This window comes from Euprymna scolopes, chromosome 9 (genome assembly GCF_053919585.1).
Source record: "Euprymna scolopes isolate OS-2025 chromosome 9, ASM5391958v1, whole genome shotgun sequence".
NCBI classification, from domain to species: Eukaryota; Metazoa; Mollusca; class Cephalopoda; order Sepiida; family Sepiolidae; genus Euprymna; species Euprymna scolopes.
Window position 1 is genome coordinate 130,843,051 of NC_136490.1, and position 22,992 is coordinate 130,866,042.

The 22,992-nt window shown below is 37.1% G+C and overlaps 2 protein-coding genes across 4 annotated transcripts in view; both read left to right on the forward strand.

Annotated features, from left to right (window-relative positions):
• The window catches only part of LOC145284835 (xylulose kinase-like), a 225,628-nt gene that overhangs the window by 74,135 nt on the left and 128,501 nt on the right, over positions 1–22,992 (forward strand). The gene's annotated exons all lie outside the window — the stretch shown is intronic.
• Positions 1,963–22,669, forward strand: LOC145284834 (ubiquitin carboxyl-terminal hydrolase 34-like). The gene has a single exon (XM_080133810.1). The coding sequence runs from the start codon at positions 5,473–5,475 to the stop codon at positions 16,855–16,857; it is 11,385 nt and encodes a 3,794-aa protein (XP_079989936.1). The 5' UTR covers positions 1,963–5,472; the 3' UTR covers positions 16,858–22,669.

Genomic DNA, 22,992 nt, shown 5'->3' on the forward strand with positions numbered 1-22,992 from the left:
CAGATATAGAGTGGGGAAAATTTTTCACAGTGGATTCAGCTAGACGGGTGTTTTTCATGAAAGATTGGCGAAGGGGGACCAGGGATTGGAGTTCAGACGAGCACCTGCCATGAAAATAACGATAAAACAAGGATAGGCTCGCAACGTCTCTTCTGTGGGAGAGGGGTTGCAGGTTAGAGAAAAGGGCATCCCCCACTAAGCCACGAAGTCTATTTTGTACTCTGTCAAGGCATGATAGGCTGTTTTTGGCAGCTCCTGCCCAGATATGGCAACAGTATTCCATCCTTGGCCGTACTTGGCTTTTATATAGATAGAGAATTGCATCAGTAGTGAGATATCTTCTGGAGCGGTAGAAGGATCCCACCATCTTTCCAGCGACCTTGGCAACAGACTTGATGTACGTGTTCCATTTCAGATCAGGAGTAAAGGTCAAACCCAGAAGCTTGTCAAAACACGGGGCCTCACCCAGACGAGAGCCATCCATCACAATTGATGCCAGCTGGGGATCAGAGCGTTGATGATGTAAGGATAGGAGTTTGGTTTTGGATGCATTAAAGGTAACTAGCCACATCTTCCCCCACTGAACCACGCGCTCGAGATCAGAGGAGAGAGAATCCGAGAGAACTTCGTCATTTACAGCCTTTGATGTGTTGCCGTAGATGGTCGTGTCATCAGCATAGATGTCAACGAATGATTTAAGTATGTGTTTAGGGAGGTCATTGATGTAGATCAGGAAGAGAGTTGGGCCCAGTATTGACCCCTGAGGGACTCCAGCATTTATATTGCAGGCCTCCGATTTTTGTCCATCTACCACTACTCTTATGAGCCTACTTATTTATTCACATTTGCCACTTTTACCAGCGCCATTTTTACCTAAATTCGTTCTAACCCCTCTTCCCCTCTTTCATATTACGAAAAGTAAACAAAATAAATTTAGGTTTATAAAAATTGCAACATTTTATAAAGCTGAAGAATTTAAACAAAAAATAGTTATATATATATATATATATATATATATATATATATATATATATATATATATATATATATATATATTACTTATTTATTTACCATGAAGTTGTAAATAAAAAATGGGCATAAAATCAATGTTATGTTTAAAAAAAAGTTAACATTTTTTTTCTCAATAATATATATTATGATTAGCTAAACTACAACAAAAAAAAACAATTCTAAAAAATAATTAATTTTTGAAACATTTAAATAGACTTAGATTCTAATATTCCGCAATATGAAGTTTTAAACAGATTTTTGATTTTACAATTTAAAAAACATTTTTGTATAATATAAAAAATAACTATTGACAATTATCAAATTGCAATTTTAACTACAACTTAAAATTATTTTAATTGTTAAAAGATGTTTATTCCTATGGGGGGGGTCAATTTGATTTTAGCACCTATTTTCAAAAAATGTATGGAGGTCTCTAATTAATAAAATTAACATAAGCAATAACAAAACAAAAAACAAACAAAAAAAGCTGCTTCCCTGGTTCAATTAAAACATTTAATGGTATCCGTAAAAAGTATGCACAAACACAAAATGATGACGTAGCTGATAGTGTATAAAATGTTGGTGATTTTACACAACATTTGGATATCCTTAATATACTGTTTTTGTTGTTGTTGTTGTTGTTGTTTTAATAAAACACCAGGTTATTTTTTTTCATATCAAACATAAAAATAGAATTATTATAAAAAAATATTTATGAACTGTTATATATATATATATATATATATATATATATATATATATATATATATATATATATATATATATATATATATATATATATATATAAAATTTTTTTTTTTTTCAATAATATGTTTATGGACTGTTTTTTTTAATCAAACAAAAAGATAGTTCATAAATATATTTAAAGAAAAGAAAAAACTATTCATAAATATTCATAAAAAAAAAACTATTCATAAATATTTTTTAAAAACAAAATCTCGTTGGAGAAAACATAGTTCATATTTTTTTATAAGTTATATTTTTATGTTTGACTAGCCGTGGTGTTTGAAGGTGTGTATTGAGCAAAAACAAAAAAAAAAAAAAAAAAGTGGTAGTAGGCAGACAGGCTCGAACCTGTACCGCAAAGGAGGATAAGAACGTGAAAAAAAACCCAAAACATCTTTGCTGTTCTGGCCATCATCAAATCGGAAGTGGCGAAGGTTTAAATTAAGGCTAGTCAATCAGAAAGAGGGGATGACTTTTGAAAATATCGGTGAAAAAAGCGATCTCTCCCAGAAGAAAAGTGCCCAATTGAGGGTGAGGGAATTAATGTTTTTAGCCAATTTTTCAATATTTGTTGTCTGAAGGGTTGAGCTTCAAAATGATACTGATCTCGTGAAAATCTGTCATCTCTGTCAAAAGTTTTAGGCAGACATGCAAACATACATACGTACATACATACATTTAAACAGACATGTGAGATTTATATTATAGAAGATGTATAAAAAAATTACCAACATCTGATGTTTTATTTAAAAAAAAACAAAAACAAAAATAGTTCAATAAACATATTTTATTATAAATGTTATAATTTTCTTATAAAAGTTGGTACTTATGCACTTATTGAACCGTGCTGAAGTCTGGCGGACAAAGTGAGACCCCTATAGTTAAATATGCATCGGCTCTGATGTTATACGCAGCACGTTCCAGGGAGCGTTCATTAATCTAAAAAGAAAGAAAAGAATTTTGGTGTGTGTGGCCTTGTTTTTTATTATTATTATTGTTTTGGCTTGAACTTTCTGCTTTTCGGATTATTTTGTTATCATGTTTTTAAGTGCAAGATATTTTTTTTGGTCGGAGATTATAATTTTAGGTAATTATTAACAAGAAAATTGGTGCAAGTACAGATTAGCACTTGCTGAATATTTTTTTCGTTTTTATTAAATTGTTAGGTGAAAGTACAGAATAGGTACACTAGGTGTGTCAGAAACTTCATGAAAAATATTGAATAATTCGACCCCCTGTCTTTCCAAGCTTATAACTACTCGAAAAATGTAATTCAAACCCTAATTTTTGCTTCAATTAAAGGAGCAAGAACCAAGGTTTCATTTTAAAAAACAAAAAACAAAAAGAAAACGTGATAAAAAAAAAAAAAAGGTTTTAAACTTCGGACTTTACGGGTAAATTTCTAAAAAACACTTCTTTTTTTTGTTTTAAATTTGAATATATTAGTTATTGGTTTGTTATCTTCAATTTGTGATATATAAAACTTTAGTGAGTAAATTAATTATTTACTTTTTAATAGACATTTCAAAATGGGGGGGGGGCGTGAATAAAAAAAAAACCTTTGTCTAAAATATTATATTCGGTTTATTGGAAAGAGCATAAAATTTCACATTGACGCTGAAAATATCGTAAAAATAGAATCAATAGAAAAGTTTTGATAGATTTTTTAAGTTTAAAAATTGAAAAATACTGAACTCGTAAAATTCAATTAATTTCATTACTGTTTTTTAAAAAATACAAAAAAAATATTTCTATTACTTTTTATACAACTTTAATAGTTTATTTTGGAAGTATAATCCATAAAGAAAATAAACAACCCACTTTTAAAAGAGAAATTACGATTTTTTAAATATTTTATTCGCAGTTTCGTGTTAGGGGTGTCAAAAATTCCTACAAAAATTCTGATACACCTATAGGTACACAATACCCTCTCGTCCCCATGTTAAGAATGGCTTTCTAAATAATAACGCACGGATCAATAAGTGCACGAATACCTTTTATTTTTTTTTATTAAAAAAAACAAAAAAAACTATTCGACGAGAACACGACACGACTGTCTTTTTTTAATAATTATTTTTATTCAAAAATAAAAAATAAAAATGCCCCCCCAAAATATATATAACAAAATAATCCGAAAATCGCAAAGTTCAAGTCAAAATAATAATAATAATAACAACAACAACAACAACAACAAGGCCATCATACACGCCAAAATCATTTCCTTTCTTTTAAGATTAATGAACGCTCCCTGAAACGCGTGTCGTACAACATTGGAGCCGATGAGTATTTCGCTACGGGGGCCTGCCTCACTCGTGTACGTCAGCCAACCATTCTTAACATGGAGAGGGGAGGTTGTTTTGTAACTATTCTGTACTTTCACTTAACAATTTAATTAAAAAAAGATATTGTAAAACTTCAATTTAACTTGAAAATATTATCTAAAAATACCGCGGTTCAATAAGTGCATAATCACCTAAAAGTTCAAATAAAGAATACTTTAATAAAACTTCGATTTTTATAGTGGCTCTTTAAAAAAAAAAAAAAAAAAAAAAATACACAATAAAGTGTTGATCATCCGTACCTAAAAATTTATCTGACGTCACTTCCGCCGAATGGCTTTGTAAACAAAGTGCGTCTCTTAACGAAAGCCGATTTTTTAACCTTAGTAAATACTTTATTATTATTAAAATAAAAAAGTTAATTGTTATTGTGTAAAATGCATACAAATATAAAAGTAATAACAAAGAAAGTCAAAACGAACAAGTAAACAAAACAATTTATTTTGAATTCGTAAATAAGAATTGCGGGTCATTTGCAGGGCAACAACGACAAATAAGTTATTTGTTTATCGACTTTCTTTAAAACAAAAACTATTTTAAAAGTTTAATTTGATTTGTTTTTATTTATTTTGTGCAATAATAATACAATAGAAAAGCAAAAGAGAGGCAAACACTTTCATTATTATTAATTTATAATAAAATAAAACTTTGCGACTTTCCTTTGTTGTTGATGATAATGATGATTCTCAAAGTTGAATAACATTAGCTTATAAATAAAACTGAATCAAGACGAAAACCCAAGGCAAAATTCTTCGTGAAATTTTAGAAAACAATATTTTTAATTAAAAAAAATTATTATTATTATTTTGATGAGATTTCTATTTCTAAAATCTATTTTCCATTCGAAGTTCTCCTCTCTTCCCGGGTGAGAGTGGTGGGAGCAGGTATAGATGGGCTGGAAGTAAATAACAAAATATATGATTCTGAAACAGAAGAGGAAAATATTTTTTTGTTTTCCTAAAACTTATTGTTAAAGATCTTAAGCGATTTTTTAATATCCTTAACAAAAAATAGTATTTAAAAAGTATTTTCAAATATAAACTGTTCCTTGTTTCATGTATGCGTAAGAAGAGGAGAAAGTGTTCGCCATTGCGTGTGGCTGATTTTTAGCCAATGAAATCACGATAAACTAATTTCTGCCAAGGGGAGATCACTCTGTTCAAAATTTTTTTACTAAAATTCGTTCCCGGTGAAAGAAAAAAACGTCTAAAAACAATATGGCGGATTGTTGAATCTTGAAAAATGTGTATGAAATGAAAAACAAAACCTTCGCGTGGATACCGGTTCGATTTTACCCGTTTACCGTATGGAATCGTTCATAAGCTACTGAGCAAGAGTTGCTTGCACTGTGTGTGTCAACAACAACCCGGCGACGATGTGTGATGTTTGCTCTGGTCTGTTGTCCTTGTTCGAAAGCCATGACGATCGCTTACACAGTGGTGGAGGTCTTCGTCTCGGCAAGAACGAGATTCTGTCTGTGATCCAGTATGTCAACGTTTGGCCGCAGAAACAATGCATGTGCTGCTACAAGGAGTTCAAGAACTTCGAGCGATTTAACAACATAGTTCAAATCATGTTGACGGTCGCCATTCGCCACATACAGACCTTGCCGAAAGATTATTCCAAAGAAAAAAAGGAACAGGAGAACGAGAAGGACCAGGAGGACGACCCGGCGGCCCCCGAAAACTCCGACGACAACAACAAGGATAAAGTATCACCCGAGGATTCGAAACCGGATGAAGTGGATCAGACTGAAACGGAGGAAGAGCAGGAAGAAACCGACGAGGTATGGACGATGAAAGAAAGGGACCAGTTGTTTCAATTAGTTACAAAAGTCTTTCTCATGAACTTTCCTTCGTATGTGGCTTATAAACATGTCGTCCATTCTTCGTTGGAGGAGCTATCCCAGCAAGAGACTCGGGCCCTCAACAACTACTGTGAAATCTCCGATTCTGAAGTCCCGCTCTACCTTCTGCGCAATGTTTGTTTTTTCTGTGATAGCAACGGAGTGCAGGCCTTGCAGCAGTGCTTCGAAAAGGCCACCCCTGACACACTCCCCTTCACCGTGGCTCATACGCTCATCAATATAATCGCAAATCTTCGCTTATGGATGAATATTGCTACGGTCATGCAGTACATTGTACCATTGAGGACTGCTGTTATCCGCTACATGTGTAAGTTATCCGACAAAGATCTTCGGATGGCCGGTACCCGGAATATGACTGACCTCATGTGGGCCGCAGTAAAGGAACCATTGGACACGCATTTCACCTACGACAAAGAAGGTTTGGATTTAGCTTTTAAGTATTTTACATGTTCCACTTTGACTATTCGACTTGCTGGTATTGCCCAAATTAACCGCCAAATTGATTTGTATAATGAATGTTGTAATAATGATACTCTTGTTGATGCTGAAAACGTTGGTAACCTGCTTGCTAAATGGCTTCTTGAAAATAAGATCATTGAGCACATATTTGGACCTAATTTGCACGTTGAAATCATTAAACAGAGTCAGATAATCCTCAACATTTTAGCCGTAGAAGGGAAGATCACAAATGAACACATCGACTGTATTTGGGCTGCCAGTCAGTTAAAACACTGCAGCAAGCAGGTGTATGACATTCTGATCCCACGTATAAAAAATCTTGACTTACTGCTGGTGCAGCACTTGTCCAAACTTGTATCTTCCCTTGACCCCTCGGCGCACACAGAGTCCACGCTCTACCTTGCGTCTGCCCTACTCAAGTGTATCTGGAGTACATGTGCTACATCCCAGAGTCACGTCGCTGCCGTCCATCACCAACAACCTGCTGATCAGCCCCAGGCCATTGGTCCAGTCTTAGAACAGGATGACGAAGAAGACATTGAACACGGAAAAGCTGTCAAGCCAGATATGAGTAGCAGTGAAAGCTTGCAGTTGTCCGAAGTGGAGAACGACAAAGTTACAGACACCCACACCGGTAAGCGAGTTGGCCTTGCCGATGTTAAAAATGACCAATCTCCGACTGACGACCCTCAGAAAGACTCTAGCAAAATCGATAGTAAAATAGTCTCGTCTCGTCAGCAATCGGGCATGCATTCTAAAAAGCACAGTTCCAACCACTGCCATAAAATGTCCGGAAAGGGTCCCAAACAATTTTCTGGCAATAGCGAGAACAGTGATGAGAGTGACTTAGAAGATAACGCGCAGCTTTCTAATCTGGCCAAGGAGTTTGTGTCCCCTCGGCAAGTAGGTGGGGGCAGCAGTGGCAGCGAGAGTGACGTGGAATGCAGTGAGTCAAGTGCAGGAGAGGGACAGATTTGTGCAGCCCTTAAGCACGGTATCCAAAAACGACGAGGTGTGAAGCGCCAGCCAGTACCCCTTAAATGTCAACCAAGAACATCACGTGGTAGAAATTCACAAACTTACAGGGATACTGGCCAGGGAACTTGTTCTGATGAAGACGAAGATGACGATGAGGAAGAAGAGGAGGAGGAGGAAGAAGAGGAGGAGGAGGAAGAAGTTGAGGAGGAGGAAGAGGAGGAGGAAGAGGATATGGAATCCGAATACGAAGAATCTGATGAGGACATGTTGAAGCATGATAAGATGGTTCACGTAAAACATCCGTGTCATGGTGAAAGTGAAGATAGTTCGGATTTTGAGGCTAATGAGTCCAGACAAGCAAAACTGATGCACGGGGCAAAATTACATTATGAGAGTCAACACGGATTACAAGAACATCGAGTTCAGCAACAGGGCTTGTTAAAACAGGCCTGTCTTGTCTTCCAGCGACAGGGAAAGAAACACTATCGCATCCGTCCTGGATTACAGCGATCTGAAAATAGTAGCCGTCTCCAAGGAATTCGGACTGGAGCTGTTTCACTTGAAGCTCGTGATGATAGTGACGGTGTGGCTGCTACTCACTGTAAAGAACTTGACGTTGGGCCTAAAGGTGATAAAAAGATGACCATCTCTGATGCTGGAAACTTATCGCAAGACTCTCAAGATTCACATGATTCCGAAGCACGACCATCCACTTCAGCCAACCATGATAGTGCAGACAGTAGCATCCAAGGGGTTGCATCATCGCAGTCGGCTCAGGAATTCGAGAACCGTGGGGAGGAGGCTGAGATGTTTGATTGTGCCAACTATATCCAGCATATACAGGCCCATCCCCATGGGCACATCCAGAGTGACTACATAGAAGACATCTTAAGCCCCGAGGGAAGCTGTCACAGTTCTCGTATGAGCACAAAATCTGAAAAGAATATGGCAGACTTTGATGGAGAGGAGGTGCTTAGCGATGAAGAACTTGCACAAATAAATGCTCATTCGCATTTTAATGCACACCAGATGCAGCAGCACCTGGCCAGTATGGCTTCGATGTACCACACCCACATGCCACATGTTATCCACCCCAGGCCATCCCAGAAAGAAGTGCCAGTGTTATCGTGTACAAACTTCACATTTGATGATGTCTGTAAGAAGGGTAATACTCTTCTATGGGACCTTGTGCAAGATGATACTGCTTGTCTTTTGCCCGATGGTTTAGTTGTTGAAGCTGAAAAGGACTTATATACCCTGGTATGTTATTCGCCTGACAGGCGGATTAAGATCAAATTTATTGAAGCTTGCATAGAAAACGTTGCTGCCCATAAGTCGGTGGTTGTTTCATTACGTTTACTACCCAAGATTTTCAGTTCTTTTCCTCAATACCGAAGTGGTTCGGATAACCACGCAGTGACAATGTGGGCAGAAAAGGAGCTCGACATGATGTCTCATTTCTTCAACGATCTCGTACATTACACGGAAAACCACAAAAGCACCAGCCAGAAAACCCACAGCCTCTACAGCCACAAGGAGCAAATAAAGGTACGGTTGCAGTTTTTGACTGGTGTGTTTAGTGCCCCTGGCTCACCAGAGAGCTTCCGCCTGAGCCTTGAGCAGGTCGACAACCTGTGGGCCTGTCTGGCCACTGATCCGGACTGTTCTGATGAATGTCTCAGCTGGTTTTTCAACCAGGCAAAGAGTAAAGACCATCACCATGCAATGTGCTTGGATACGTTTAAGCACATCTTTTTAGAAAAAATGCCACAGCTTAAACCTGAATCGATGAGTATGATCGGACTAAACCTCTTCCAGCAGTTGTCACACTTGGCTCGCATCGCCAATGCTTCACTGGATACTCCATTATCCGAGGATCAAGTTTGTGGCATGGATCAACTCTGGCAAATTGCTCTACGCGCTTTGAATACAGACGTTAGTATTACTGCTATCCAGTTCTTGAATAATTATTACATCAACTACGGAAATGGTCACTTGGAGAAGGAGGAAGAGTTTATTTGGCGGTGTATGGACAGCCTACTCACAGCCTCGCAAAACGTAGAAGAGAATCCAGATATGAATCTTCTCGTCATACAACGCGGTTTGATTCTTCTGAAGAACCACTTGGAAGGTTTCCGTAAACGATACGCCTACCATTTACGTAACTGGCACATCGATGGGCGTGGCATTGTCAGTCATCTGCGTAACGTGCAAGAAAAGCAGTCCAGTCCGATTCGCATTTTGTTACAACCAGCCGGAATTTCTGAGAAAACCCCATTGGATATGTTGTCTACTGATCTTATTGCCGAGCTTCGTGCCGAGGTTGCTCGATGGTGGGAAGCCCTTCAGAAACAGCAGCAGCTTCAGCGGCAGCAGTCATCTGGTAACCATGGCAACTCGATGCTTTCTCCTATTCTCGGTGCCATGTTGGGTGATGGACCAATCCGCATGATCACTCTTGGACAGGAATTAACCGTTGATAACGACGAGAAGACGTTAAGTGAGATGCAGTTCAAAGACTTACAGCTTGTTTTTGTGTCTGTTGGTGCCAGCCGACCCCAGCGGAAGATGGACGGCACCTTACCGTCTTCTTGCCTTCCTTCCCCCAGTCCTGAGCATTTACCGATGATGATTCTGCTGCAGGATCCAAATTTTGAGAGACTTCTCACGCTTCTTGAGCAGCTTAGCAATCTCAGTTTCCAGACTGCTGATTTGGAAAACAAGGAGAGGTGGAATTTGCAGAGCAAGGCCAAGATCTTCTCCCGCCGTGTATGGGAGCTGCTTATGCTGCTTCCGACTAGTCCCGAGATGCTGGATGGTTTTAAAAGTATAATGCCGTCGAACCCCAGTGAACAACCTGAACAACCAGAGGACACAATCGATTGGAGCCGACTTCTTGATCCTCAGCGGCCGCACCGGCTCATGTATTCTTTACAGATTGTGGAGTCCCTTTCAAAGAATCCAAGGAGTAAGAAAAAATCCGCTTCCCAGTCGAGCAGTTGTGACACCGACTCGGAAATGAGTGTTGAGGGTCAGGAAATGCCCGAAGAGATCTGGACGAAACAGTTTGTATCTAAAGGAGGTCTCAGCCACTTGGTAAACATCTTCAAGTCTGGCACATTGCAAGCAAAAGGTGGTGAGACCTGGAACCAGTGGAATCAAGAATGCCTTGCTTACCTGTTGCGTTTAATTACCCAGTTCTCAGTGGAAAGGTCTGACGCCGAAGCTGGACATGACGATGTATTTGAAAACTACGAAATACCACGAAAGAAAATGAAACGGCAGAAGAGTAACTGCGACAAGATCGTCGTTCCAAGACTGAACCAGACGATAATGTCTATGCTGAATGTAAGCACCGACCTGCAGATTATCATGCAAATTCTCTTTGATGCCGCTATTCCAATCGAGACCAGCCTTTGCAATACTGGAACCTGGGGTCGACCAGAAGTCGTTCACTATGCACTCAATTTTTTAGTGTCATGGGCTTATTCCTGTGATGAATTGAAGAACGAGTTTTGTTTGACAGCCAACTTCAACACTTGGCTGAAGCGGCTGACCTTGGAGGCTCCTGAACCTTGTGTACGGAAGGAAGTATGCACCGGATTATACCAATTATGCCTGGGAAAGACGTCTGAGAATAGGAGTGGATATGCGTTCCTGTTGCCCATATTGTCAAGCATGCTTTCCTTCTTGCAGGAAGCCCTACTCATAAAGCCCCAGTTGAATGATGCGTATTTGCAAGAGGAAAAGAAAGAGACGTATGGTCCTGGATGTCGAGATTACTTTTGGCTGGTATGCCGTTTTGTTGATAATATTTCACGAGATGATGCAACCAATAATTCCGATAGTCCAGTAAACTTGGATACGCTTTGCAAAGAGGTTGCAAATCTCATCATTTCCCGTTCTTTCTTTGAGACGAGACATGGTTATGAGGAAGACGACGCTTTGATTGGACTCTTGAACCTCTGTACTGCCATTCTGAAACATGACCCTCCGTTCAAAACCTCCGAAAAGGGTCGCGTCTTTCTCGAAGATATTTTTTGGTGCCTGTTTGCCTTGCCGTCACCTTGCAATCGAAGTCTACCAAAATGCAAAAGCCAAGCATCTCGAGCGGCTGCTTATGATCTGTTGGTTGAGATGGTCAAGGCCAGTGTTGACAACTACGCCATCCTTCATGAGAAGATGATGAAACAACACAGTAAAGATTCCCACACACCCTATCCCTGGGACTACTGGCCACATGAAGACGGACGGTCAAAATGCGGCTATGTGGGTTTGACGAACCTTGGAGCCACGTGCTACATGGCAACCTGTATGCAACATCTCTACATGATTCCTCAGGCCCGCCAGTCCGTGCTGCAAGCAAAATGTACAGAGCAGACGAAACATGAAAGCACATTAATTGAATTACAGAAGATCTTTGCCTATCTTCAGGAAAGTGAGCGTAAAGCTTACAACCCCAAAAGCTTTTGCAAAACTTACACGATGGATAAACAACCGTTAAACACTGGAGAACAGAAAGACATGACAGAGTTTTTCACAGACCTGATCACAAAACTCGAAGAGATGTCTACCGATATGAAGAAACTTGTGAAAAGTTTGTTTGGCGGCGTTCTTACGAACAATGTAGTCTCCCTGGACTGTCCACATGTCAGCCGCACCGTGGAAGAGTTCTACACCGTCCGATGCCAGGTCACCGACATGAAAAACCTGTACGATTCGCTTGATGAGGTTACTGTCAAGGATATGCTAGAAGGTGATAACATGTACACTTGTTCCAAATGCCAGAAAAAAGTACGCGCGGAGAAGAGAGCGTGCTTCCGTAAATTACCCAAGATACTCTGTTTCAATACAATGCGTTACACATTCAACATGGTCACTATGATGAAGGAGAAAGTGAATACTCACTTTTCGTTTCCTCTTTGTTTGGACATGTCGCAATACATGGAGGTCAATCTGATGGGAGCAGATAAACTGCAGGATGACGATGAGAAGGGCGGTAATAATTTCACAGATGATGATGAATCGGAGTGCTACGAATACGAGCTTATTGGGGTGACTGTGCACACTGGCACAGCTGATGGTGGTCACTATTACAGCTTTATCCGTGACCGTATAAACCAGTCTAAAACTGGACAGGACAAATGGTACCTGTTCAACGATGCCGAGGTGAAGCCGTTTGATCCGAGCCAAATCGCAGCTGAATGTTTTGGCGGAGAAATGACAAGCAAAACGTATGATTCGGTTACCGATAAGTTCATGGATTTTTCCTTTGAGAAGACCAATAGTGCCTACATGTTGTTTTATGAACGGTGTTCTCCAAAGAAAAAAGAAGTGCCGATAGATGAAGATGATTCCACATCAGAGCCACCCCAGAAGTTCAACTTTGACCTTTCAAAAGAGCTAGCTGATTGGATATGGCAGGACAATATGCAGTTCCTGCAAGACAAGAACATATTTGAGCACACCTATTTTGGATTCATGCTTCAGCTCTGTGGCTATATTCAGACGACGCTGCCCAGAGACGACCCTCGAAAGGTGCCCCTCATGGCTGCGCAGCTGAGCGCTTCTTTTGTCCTCGAGACCCACATTCATGCCAAGGAGAAACCTACAATGCTTCAATGGATCGAACTGCTTACGAAACAGTTTAACTCTTGCCAAGCCGCATGCGAATGGTTTCTGGAACACATGTCCGAATGTGACTGGTGGCCACAACAGATACTTATCAAATGCCCGAACCAAATGGTGCGGCAAATGTTTCAACGCTTGCTTGTCCACGTTATAACACAGTTAAAGAGCGTGCGGTATGACCTGCTGCCTTCTGTTAACTCCACAGAGGAAGTATTAGACTCGAACGCTCTCAGCAACCGTACTTGTGCGACCAAATTCATCAAACGGATGTTATCCATCCTGGAGCACGGCGTAAGGCCCCACAGCAAACACCTTACAGAATACTTCAGCTTTTTGCTTGAATTTGCCAAAATGGGCGACGAGGAATGCTTTTTCCTAATTAACATCAATGCTATTTCGACCATTGTTAACTTCTACATGGGACAGAAGGCACAAGAGAATTATGTTGAGATTCTTTCTGACGACGAAGAAGAAGATGATGTGATTGCTATGCCTGAAGATAAACACCGACCTTTGGCTTTGGACAAAATGATAGCACTCATCGCTCAGCTTGTGGAGCGGTCAAGAGGAGAGGACAACCAACTGCGTCTTTCCGAGAAGGATTATAACAGCGTTATAGGTGGTAAAAACTTCCCATTTCTCTACAATCAAATTAAGGATCATATTAATGTACGCCAGACTTGCAACCTGATATTTAGCCTTTGCCGGTGGAACGACTCCCTCGCAACGGCCATAGTTCAGATGTTGTTTAATGCCGTGAAGAAACTTAATGCTGAACAAGCACAGCCTTTCTTTAAACTTATGTCCTATTTGGTTGAATTTATCGGAGGCCCTCCAGGAATGCCACCTTTCATGCAGTACATCCTTCAACGTTTTTGGGAGCTTACTGAATGCTGCCCTCATCAGTGTCTTGAATGGCTTTCAACGCAAGTGACCAGGAATAAAATTGCTAACGCTTGGGTTCTCCAGCAGATGGACAACTGGGTCGAGGCCCATCTTATTGCACACAACAACGTGCGTGTGAGGAATGCGGCCAGTTTCCTACTAGTATCCTTAGTGCCAAATCTGAATTTCCGCCAGGCCTTCCGAACGGCCAGGAGCATTTTAAGCCCCCACAAAGAGCTTCTACTGTCGTCAGATGCTTTGGCCGTCCTGCATCAGATCTATGAACACTTGTTGTCGCTTGTCTCTCGTGCACGCCTCTATGTGGACCCACAGGCACACGGCACCAGTAAGCTGGTTTGCTATTTTGCTGTCATGACCTACTGTCTGATTTCAAAGAAAGAAAAACTCATGTTCAGCCGTTATTTTGCCGATTTGTGGCAACTTTTCCAGCCCAAATTATCGGAGCCTCAGATTTCAATGCACCATAACAAACAGGCGATGCTTCTGTTCTGGTACCAAGTGTGTGTCGACTGCCCCGACAATGTAAAGCTAATTGTAACGAACCCTCACGTATGTAAAAACATTGCTTTCAACTACATTCTTGCAGACCACGATGATCAAGAGGTCGTTATGTTCAACCGCTGCATGCTCCCGGCTTACTACGGCCTGCTGCGGATTTGCTGCTTACAATCTCGGTCGTTTACCCGTCAGCTTGCACAACACCAGAACATCCTATGGGCTTTCAAGAATATCTCGCCCTACCCTGCACAGTACACTGCCGCCGTTGAAGAGCTTTTTAAAATGATGAGGGTGATGGCTATGAAACATCCTGACAGTACGGAAGAAGAGTTGAAAGCGATCAACAACTTTCGGCGGACGACGATACAGATGTATCTGCAGCATCTGGATGCCCGTTCTGGCTGGCAGACGCTTATCAATAGTTTTAAGATTCTGGTCGACAGCACTGATGACCGTTTGCTGATAATTTATCAGCAAGGACTGCAAATGATAACCGAAGCCTTTTTTACTCTTCACGTCATGTACCATGAAGCAACTGCATGCCATGTGACTGGTGATATTGTTGACCTGATGACCCTGCTGCTGCCTGTCCTCAAAGTTGCCAGGCATTACCTGGAACGGAAGAATCCAACAACCCTGCACGTCAAAGAATGCATCTTCAACTGGAACGAGCGCGCAGAATTTGTACGGAAACTCCTCACTTTACTTAATTCTTACACTCCACCAGAAATCCGACAAAGTTGCTTTGAGGTTCTTAAAGAAATGGTACTTACTTTCCAAAAAGATATTATTCTGACAATAGTCACGATTCTACGAGATTCTCACAAAGCATTTCAGGACTCCAACCTTGTCGTCTCTATGGGCCCTTATTTCCCACGGAGGGGTCAGAAACCAATTTGTTCCAAATCGAATGTCCGACCCCCTCGACCTCAATTTCAAATGTTTTTGCTCTCAAATCAGCTTGAAGCTACCCGCGGTGTTGACGAAGCCTACGATGCTGCTCTTTCGGATTTTTTCACACCATATCACTTATTCATTGACCTGTTATGCCGAGTTGCCGTTAACCAACACAACCTGACAAAGGATTTGATCAATCTGAGTGCGATGGTTGCTTACGAGGGTGTACCTCTGCATTCACTGTATTTTGCAAAACTCTGGAATGAGATTTACCATTTGGAGCAGTTCGATAAGAGCTGCATCAAATTGTTGTGCAACAGTTATTACTTTATCGAGTACGTGAATGCAGTGTTGTTAGACGAACGTATGTCTCTGAACAGTCCAATCATCTATCAGTTCTTTTGCAATTTTTTCCCCAAAGTCCATCAGCAGGTGTTGAACGACCCTGGCCAGAGTCTGCTGGACAGTCTTGTGGCATCCATTACTGCTGAAAAGTCCGCCACCGAAAATGTCAAAACCGACACGGAACTGTTTGCGATTTGCCAGCGTATTAATGGTGACCTCCGTGCGATGCTGCTGATATTCTCCGTGCAGCCACCGAAGCAGCTGAGCAGCCTGCTCACTGACAGCCTACAGCACATCCACAAGGTGTGCTGTGAATATCAGCAACGACAGAAGGCGGAGACGGGGAACCCAACGTGTGACGAACCTCCCTGCTCCCCATCCTCTTCCTCATCCCCAGCCAACACGCCGACTGCCGGTACGTCATCAGGCGCCACTACCACCACCAACACTACCAACACTCTCACCACTACCACTTCTACTACCACCACCACTGCATCCACCGCTAGTAGTGTTGATAGCACCTGTACTGCTACTACTACATCTACGATCCCTACCACTTCTTTAATGACTACTACTACGTCACCAGAATCGCCCATGGACACTCTGGCTGCAAATACTAACATCGCCATGGTTACCAGCAACGTAGCTGACGCTGATCTTGTTGAGGGCCAGGTTCCCACGTTGCAATCTCCAGAAAAGATTGCGGCCTCCTCGGAGCAGTCGGAAAGTGCACAAATTGAAGACTCTTTAGAAACTCCGTCAAAGCGTCGCCGTCTCAGTGAGAATGAAATGGTGGATACTGTAAATACTGACGATACATCCACGGGATTTCAGATGAGCACTGTTTCCCCTACATCTGATAGTGGTGATTGTGGCAACGAAGCTGGCGGTCCCAGTAGTGGTGGTAGCAGCAGCAGTAGCAGTCATATTCTTTCGTCTGAGGCCAAAGAACATCAGGAATTGTCGAAGGGCAGCCAGCCGAGCCCCAGCACGGAGTTGGCTCCCGATGTCACGGTGTCGGCATCAACCTCTCCATCCTCCGCAACAGCGACAACTAGTAATTCTGCAGCAGGAACGTCGACGGCTATCAGTCGTTCACTTCACCGAGAAAAGCCAAATTTCATTGATACAGTTATTAAGCACATTGAACATTTGTATGGATTTCTAGGACGAAAGTAAGATGTACTGTGAAATTGATAGAATTCTGTCTTGTTCTATCTGTAATTGATTTGATTAAATCAAATTAATTAACCTCTCTTTCAATTCTGCTACTCTTAAAACAAGTTTTCTATCTCTGTCTCCCCTTTCTACCTTCTTTACTAAAATACCTGTTATCATCTGCTAATTTTGAAGAAAAGTTTGTTTCATATCTTTTTTTTTCTTTTTTTTTTTTTTCTTACATTATTATTGGGGGGGGGGCATTTTTTTACATTATTATTTTTTGTTACTTTTTGCTTTACATTTTTTTTACATTAGTTTTTTTTTTTTTTTTTTTAAATTTTTTTTTGCATTTTTAAGAACTTTTATTGCCTCATCTTCCTCATCTGCTTCTCCATTCTGCTACTGTCTCATGACGCAAACAAAAACTGAACAAAGCTTTGTATCCTCATACTTCCATTCTGTCTAGCAACCCGCCTCCCCTTCATTGATATAAATGATCCTGTGCTAATTTGACAAACTGTAATTCATTTTTGGTTCATTCTAACGTTCTCTTTTTGATACGATCATTGCTGTGTTCTGCTGAAAATTTCTAGCGACGACTTGTAAGTTATTTACTAACCTGCTGGACATTTACTTAAAATGATAATAAATGATATAAATATTATTAGATGTGTGAATATATCAATTCATTGAGAAAATACTCTTGACAAAAGAAAATTCAAACATCTTGTGTTAAGATAAACTTTTTTTGCTTTTAAATATTTGTGGAGACCCTTTTGCTTTTTAAAATTATTATTGATATTTATTTTTCATTTAAAACTATTTCATTTCAGCATAGAAAAAAAGGATTTATGTTGCATTATGTACCTATGAAAGTTAATTTTGGAAGGAATGAGTTGAGTGTGTTTGCTTTTAATATAATCGTGAAAAATGTAAATTAAAACATTTTAAAATCACAACAATTCTTATTTAAGAATGCTTTTTTTATATTGTTGGATTCTTAAATGTATTAATATAGGCAGCTTTAAAATATTGTACAACTAAAAAAAAAAAAATTTTAATTTCTTACTATAAAATAAAGAAAATCATTGTCCTTTTTGTAGGAAATGTAATAAAAGAATTTGAATCTTAAAGTAATTCTTCCCCACCTCCATCTTTTTTTAAATTTGAAAGTAAAATTATTTCCTGAAAATTCTAAGTCCAAAATTTCATTCTGGTAAATATAATTGTATAGTTACAGCAATTTTTTTTCTCAGATAAAAAACAAGCAATGCTTGTTAAATTGCAGTTATTTTTGTTTGTTTTTTTTTTTTTTGTTTTTTTAAAGAATATGCAAGAAAAATAGGTTCCTGTCCAGAATTACCCTGTATATAAAAAAAACAAAAGTAAAGAAAAATCTTTGATATACAATACCCGTAATGAAACATACATATCTTATTAAAAAAAATCATGTCAATTGATCAAGTTTTATTTTTAAGTGACTAAAAGGAATTTGTATGTATTACAAAAAAATTAGCAAATAGAAATTTGTAGACATAATATAAATCTAGTAAGTATGAATTATTGAATTGTCTCTCTTGTTTAAGATATTTTTTTCAGGATGGCGGATGAGATGGTCACTCCTTGGATATTCATAAAATTTGATTTTCTTATTTAAAAATAAAACTACTTGATCAATTTATGTGATTTTTGGAATATATTTTCATTTTGTCATGGGTACATATATCATACAGATTTTTCTTTATTTTTATTTTGTAATATAGGGGTAATTCTGGACAAGAACCCCCAAAACGCAAGCTTAGAACTACAAAAATGAAAATTAATAAAATTACTGAGGATGCACAAACATCAAGATTCTCATGCTTTTACATGTTGCATCAGAGTACAAAAATCTTGTTTGAACATTTTAAAGATTGTTTATGCACGATTCTCACATTGATTTACTTAAACTGAAATATTTCTGCTAGAATTTTGATCATCAAAGTATTTTTTTTCTTTCAGTTTTCAAATCCTTATGATGTAATGCTATTTTCTTTTGAGGAAATATACCTAAAACTATTTTGCTTGTCTACATTTAAATCAAGTCACTTCATCAATTTTTTCATCTTTATGAGCACAAGTTATTTCTAAAATGTTAAACACATTTTAAAGGCATAGATTACAAGCACATTCGATGAGAATTAGCAATTTTATAATTGATTAATCTAATTGAATATAATTGTTGAATTCTAAAATTTTGGTGGAAATCTATTCAATAGACATGCCGGAAGTCATAATAATTACCTCCCTTGCATTGAATTTAAAAAAAAAAAACTTTTTTTTTTAAGTTATTTTTAATAATATTATTTATCTTGAGTAATTTGAATGAACTGTAAAAAAAGAAAGAAAAAGACATTGTATGTATGATTAGTAGACAAAAAGCTCTTTCATAATTTTGTTCAAGTTTTTCTCAGAAATGTATACTTGGTAAATTTTTTTTTTTTTTTTATTGTAGATGATAAAGCAATTATTTCAATTATATTTTCTTTAATGTTGCACACAGCCTATAATTCAGTCACTCCAGTTAAACTTTCCACTGGGGAAGATCTTATTGACCAAAATGTAGTCTTTAAAAAGCATTAAAGGAAATATAATAGAATTTTTTTTTTCTTTTAAAAATATTCATGAACTGTTGGATATTTGGTCCAATATCTTATATAATAGTACTATAAAAATATGTGTATGGCAAGTAAGCTACACAATCTGTAAGAAATCATCATTTATAATTTAAAAAATTAGGTACATATGCATAACATGAAAAATAACTTCTCAAAATTATAATTGAGTAAATGCAAGAGGTTTATATCCTTTCAGATAGGGCTTTATAACAATAAATGTGAATTATCTTGGCACTTAACTGCAGTTTCACTGATCGTCTAGTCAATCATCCAAAGTGCATCAAAAAACTTAAATAGAAATGTAATTTGTATTTAAATGCATAAAAACGATCAGGAATTGATGTACTTCTGATGATTGGATGAGCCATGAAATTGCAGTAAATTTAGGTAAGCCATGTTATATATATATATACTAGCTAGCCATTTAGCATTGCTCAGTCATAAAATGTTTAAATATATTTTAATTTATGCAGATTTCATATTTATGATTATAGTCAATTCTCTATTGATTATTATGTCATATTGTATCCAATGTATAGTAGTGCTTTCAAAAGTTTAAAAAAACAAAAAGACTTGGGTGCCATCAGCTAGAATCAAAACCATGTGTACAAATACCACGTTTAGTTGAATTTCTATTTTGATCCCTTAGCAGCTATTTTTATCATTTGACTTGTCTCATGTCGTTGTATTACCTTGCGTCTCAGAGGAGACGCACTTTGAAAAACATGGAAACATTCAGGCATGGTGAGTTTTATAAATTAGATTTTTAAAATTCCTACTTCAAAAGTTTAATCACCTGACCAAATCTGCTAACATAGAAATGATTTGCAATCATAATGAATATATATATATATATATATATATATATATATATATATATATATTCCAATGTGATGGAAAATGAAAAAAACAATTATATATTCGTCAACAATTTTCCCTATTTCAAGCTCGGTTAAGTTGTGCTTTCTTACCTAAATCTGAAACCAAATTGCTTAACATAAAAGCAAGATTATAACAGAAACTGATCTATAATGGATATAAACCACAATAACGAAATTTGAAACAATATTCTTGATATAATGATAGGTTTTTTAAAATATTGGAATATAAAATGTGTGGTTTGCATTATTTTGCCAAACACCTGTGTGTGTATGTATGTATGTATGTATTAGTGTTGGGATGATTAATCAGAATGGGAAAATTTTGTGTCTATTTTCCAATGCCAAAAACGATTCTTTTTGTTTCATTTTTATCTTGTTTAAAACTTAAATTTTTGTTTCTGATAGTAATGATAAAATGAAAAATATTTATTGATTTTTAAACTATCAGTAAGACTAAAATCTATAGATCGCCCTCACCCAAGTGCATTTTTACGTTTGCAAGAATATGTGCATATATTACATAAGTGTTTATAGTCATCCCCCCCCCCAAAAAAATCTACGGCTAAATATGTAAAAAATTTAAAAAGATCTGGTAAGTGTATCAGAATTGTGAAAAATATTGGAACCTTCCCATCACTAATGTTTGTGTATGTATATTTATATATATATATATATATATATATATATATATATATATATATATACTTTTGTAGATAGGATTAAGAAAAATTACAAATAAAATGTTATCTAACATTAAAATAATAACAAAATAATTTTTGCTTTTATTATCTTAATTTTAATGCTTGATAACTGTTCTTTTTTAAGTGTTGCAGTTTTATCCATTTCTTTTCTGATAAGACTCATCATTTAAAACCCAAACATCTTTAATTAGCAAACTCTTTGAAAGCTCTTAGCAACCATTATAAATTACTTATACATTTCCATTATTTATTTATTTTTAGAAATCCCAAACAATTACTTGAAATTGACAGCTAAATTTTAAAAGTAGCTTTTTGCTAAATATTAAGAAATATAATACTTATTATTGGCGTCTTGGGAAACTGACAGATCCTCATTACTATCGGCTATGACCAGGCAGGCTGATAAACAAGTAGCAGTCTCGATTACAACTGGCACAGATGAAGTAGGAGGTCTGAACTGCGTCAGTATGCCATCTGTATGACGAGCAGACTTCTTGGCTGACTCTTCCTTTTGTGAAAATTATACCAGACAGTGATCGATCATCTGAGTTTTTAGTTGTTTGTGGAAGTGTTGCCTACTCTCCTATAATCATGTGCTGATAAATCTAAATAAGTTATAAAACTTTAAAGTAATTACTTCATTTAATGATTTTACTTGGTTTTGTTATTTCTAAAGTTATTTTTCATTTAACCATTTGTGTTTGTGAAATATCTTGGAATTTGGTCGTATCTTAAGAGAACAAAACAAGTTTTACAGTTTTTTACATCAGGCAGGCATATTTAAGTTTAAAAAAACAAAACGCAAACCATCTGTCACAATAACTAGTAAAAGAAACAGCAAGCTTTATTATATTTCCAAAATACTAGGTAAAATACACCTCTTTTAATTAAATGGGTATTTAGTTAAAAGTGGTTATGTTTATCTTGGTCTCTTCAACATAAAAGTTTTTGTTTTTTTATCAAAAATTTCTGATCTTTCATCTGCTTCAATATTTTTATTTTATTTTTTTTCTAAATTCATTAATCAATTTATTTGTGGACCAAAGAGCAGTGTCAACTCCCAGTTCCCTGTTAATGCAACCTAAAATTAAAACCTTAATTTTCTTTCTTTTTTTATTATTATTATTATTATATTATGGGAGATTATTTCTTTTTAACCTTTTATATTATATTTCAACAAGGCTTTTGTTCAGTTCCTTTCATTTTTTTTTTTTTTCATATTTATTCTTTTCTTTCTCCCACTTTCTCTCTTTCTCTTCTCCTCCTTCCCTCTCCTCTCAAATCATACTGTTGGACGGTAGCTGTTCATTTCACACAAATCTGAAATTTGTAAAGAAAAGTATAAAATAAATAAATTTAAAAAAAATAATTAAAAAAAAAAAAAAGCAGATCAATCAACAACAAAAAAATTGAACTGGTTTCTGGAAACAAAGAAAATGATTAAAAAAAAAACTGTTGATTTGTAGACAAAAAAAAGAACAAAAAAAAAAGTTCCAATGCCAATCTCTTTTTTTCCTATTTCTTTTACAATAATTTGTAAAAGACAACCACTTTTAAATTTGTAATAAAATCTGATTTCTTTTAAATTCCAGTTACAAATGTTTCTCATAAGATTTATTACTTGTTATTCATTTTTAATTTTATTTTTTATCTTCTATATTAACAATTTTTTTTCTTGTAGTTTTATAACTATTATGAAAGTGCCAATGAAAATACTAGACATTACTCATCGCTCTCATATCCAAGTACTGGTTTCTTCATTAATTAATTTTATTTATTGCAGACTATTATCGACATCTTTTCTTAGTTGTTTCACAACGTTTCGGCCAACTATTCCTCTGGCTTTCGTCAGGTGGTAACCGTGATGAGGAACTTGGAATCTCCTGACTGCATTCGCTGCAATTACTGTCTTCC

Bases quoted from the DNA above. Each gene is read 5' to 3' on its own strand.
- LOC145284834 (XM_080133810.1), top strand. From the start codon at position 5,473: ATGTGTGATGTTTGCTCTGGTCTGTTGTCCTTGTTCGAAAGCCATGAC.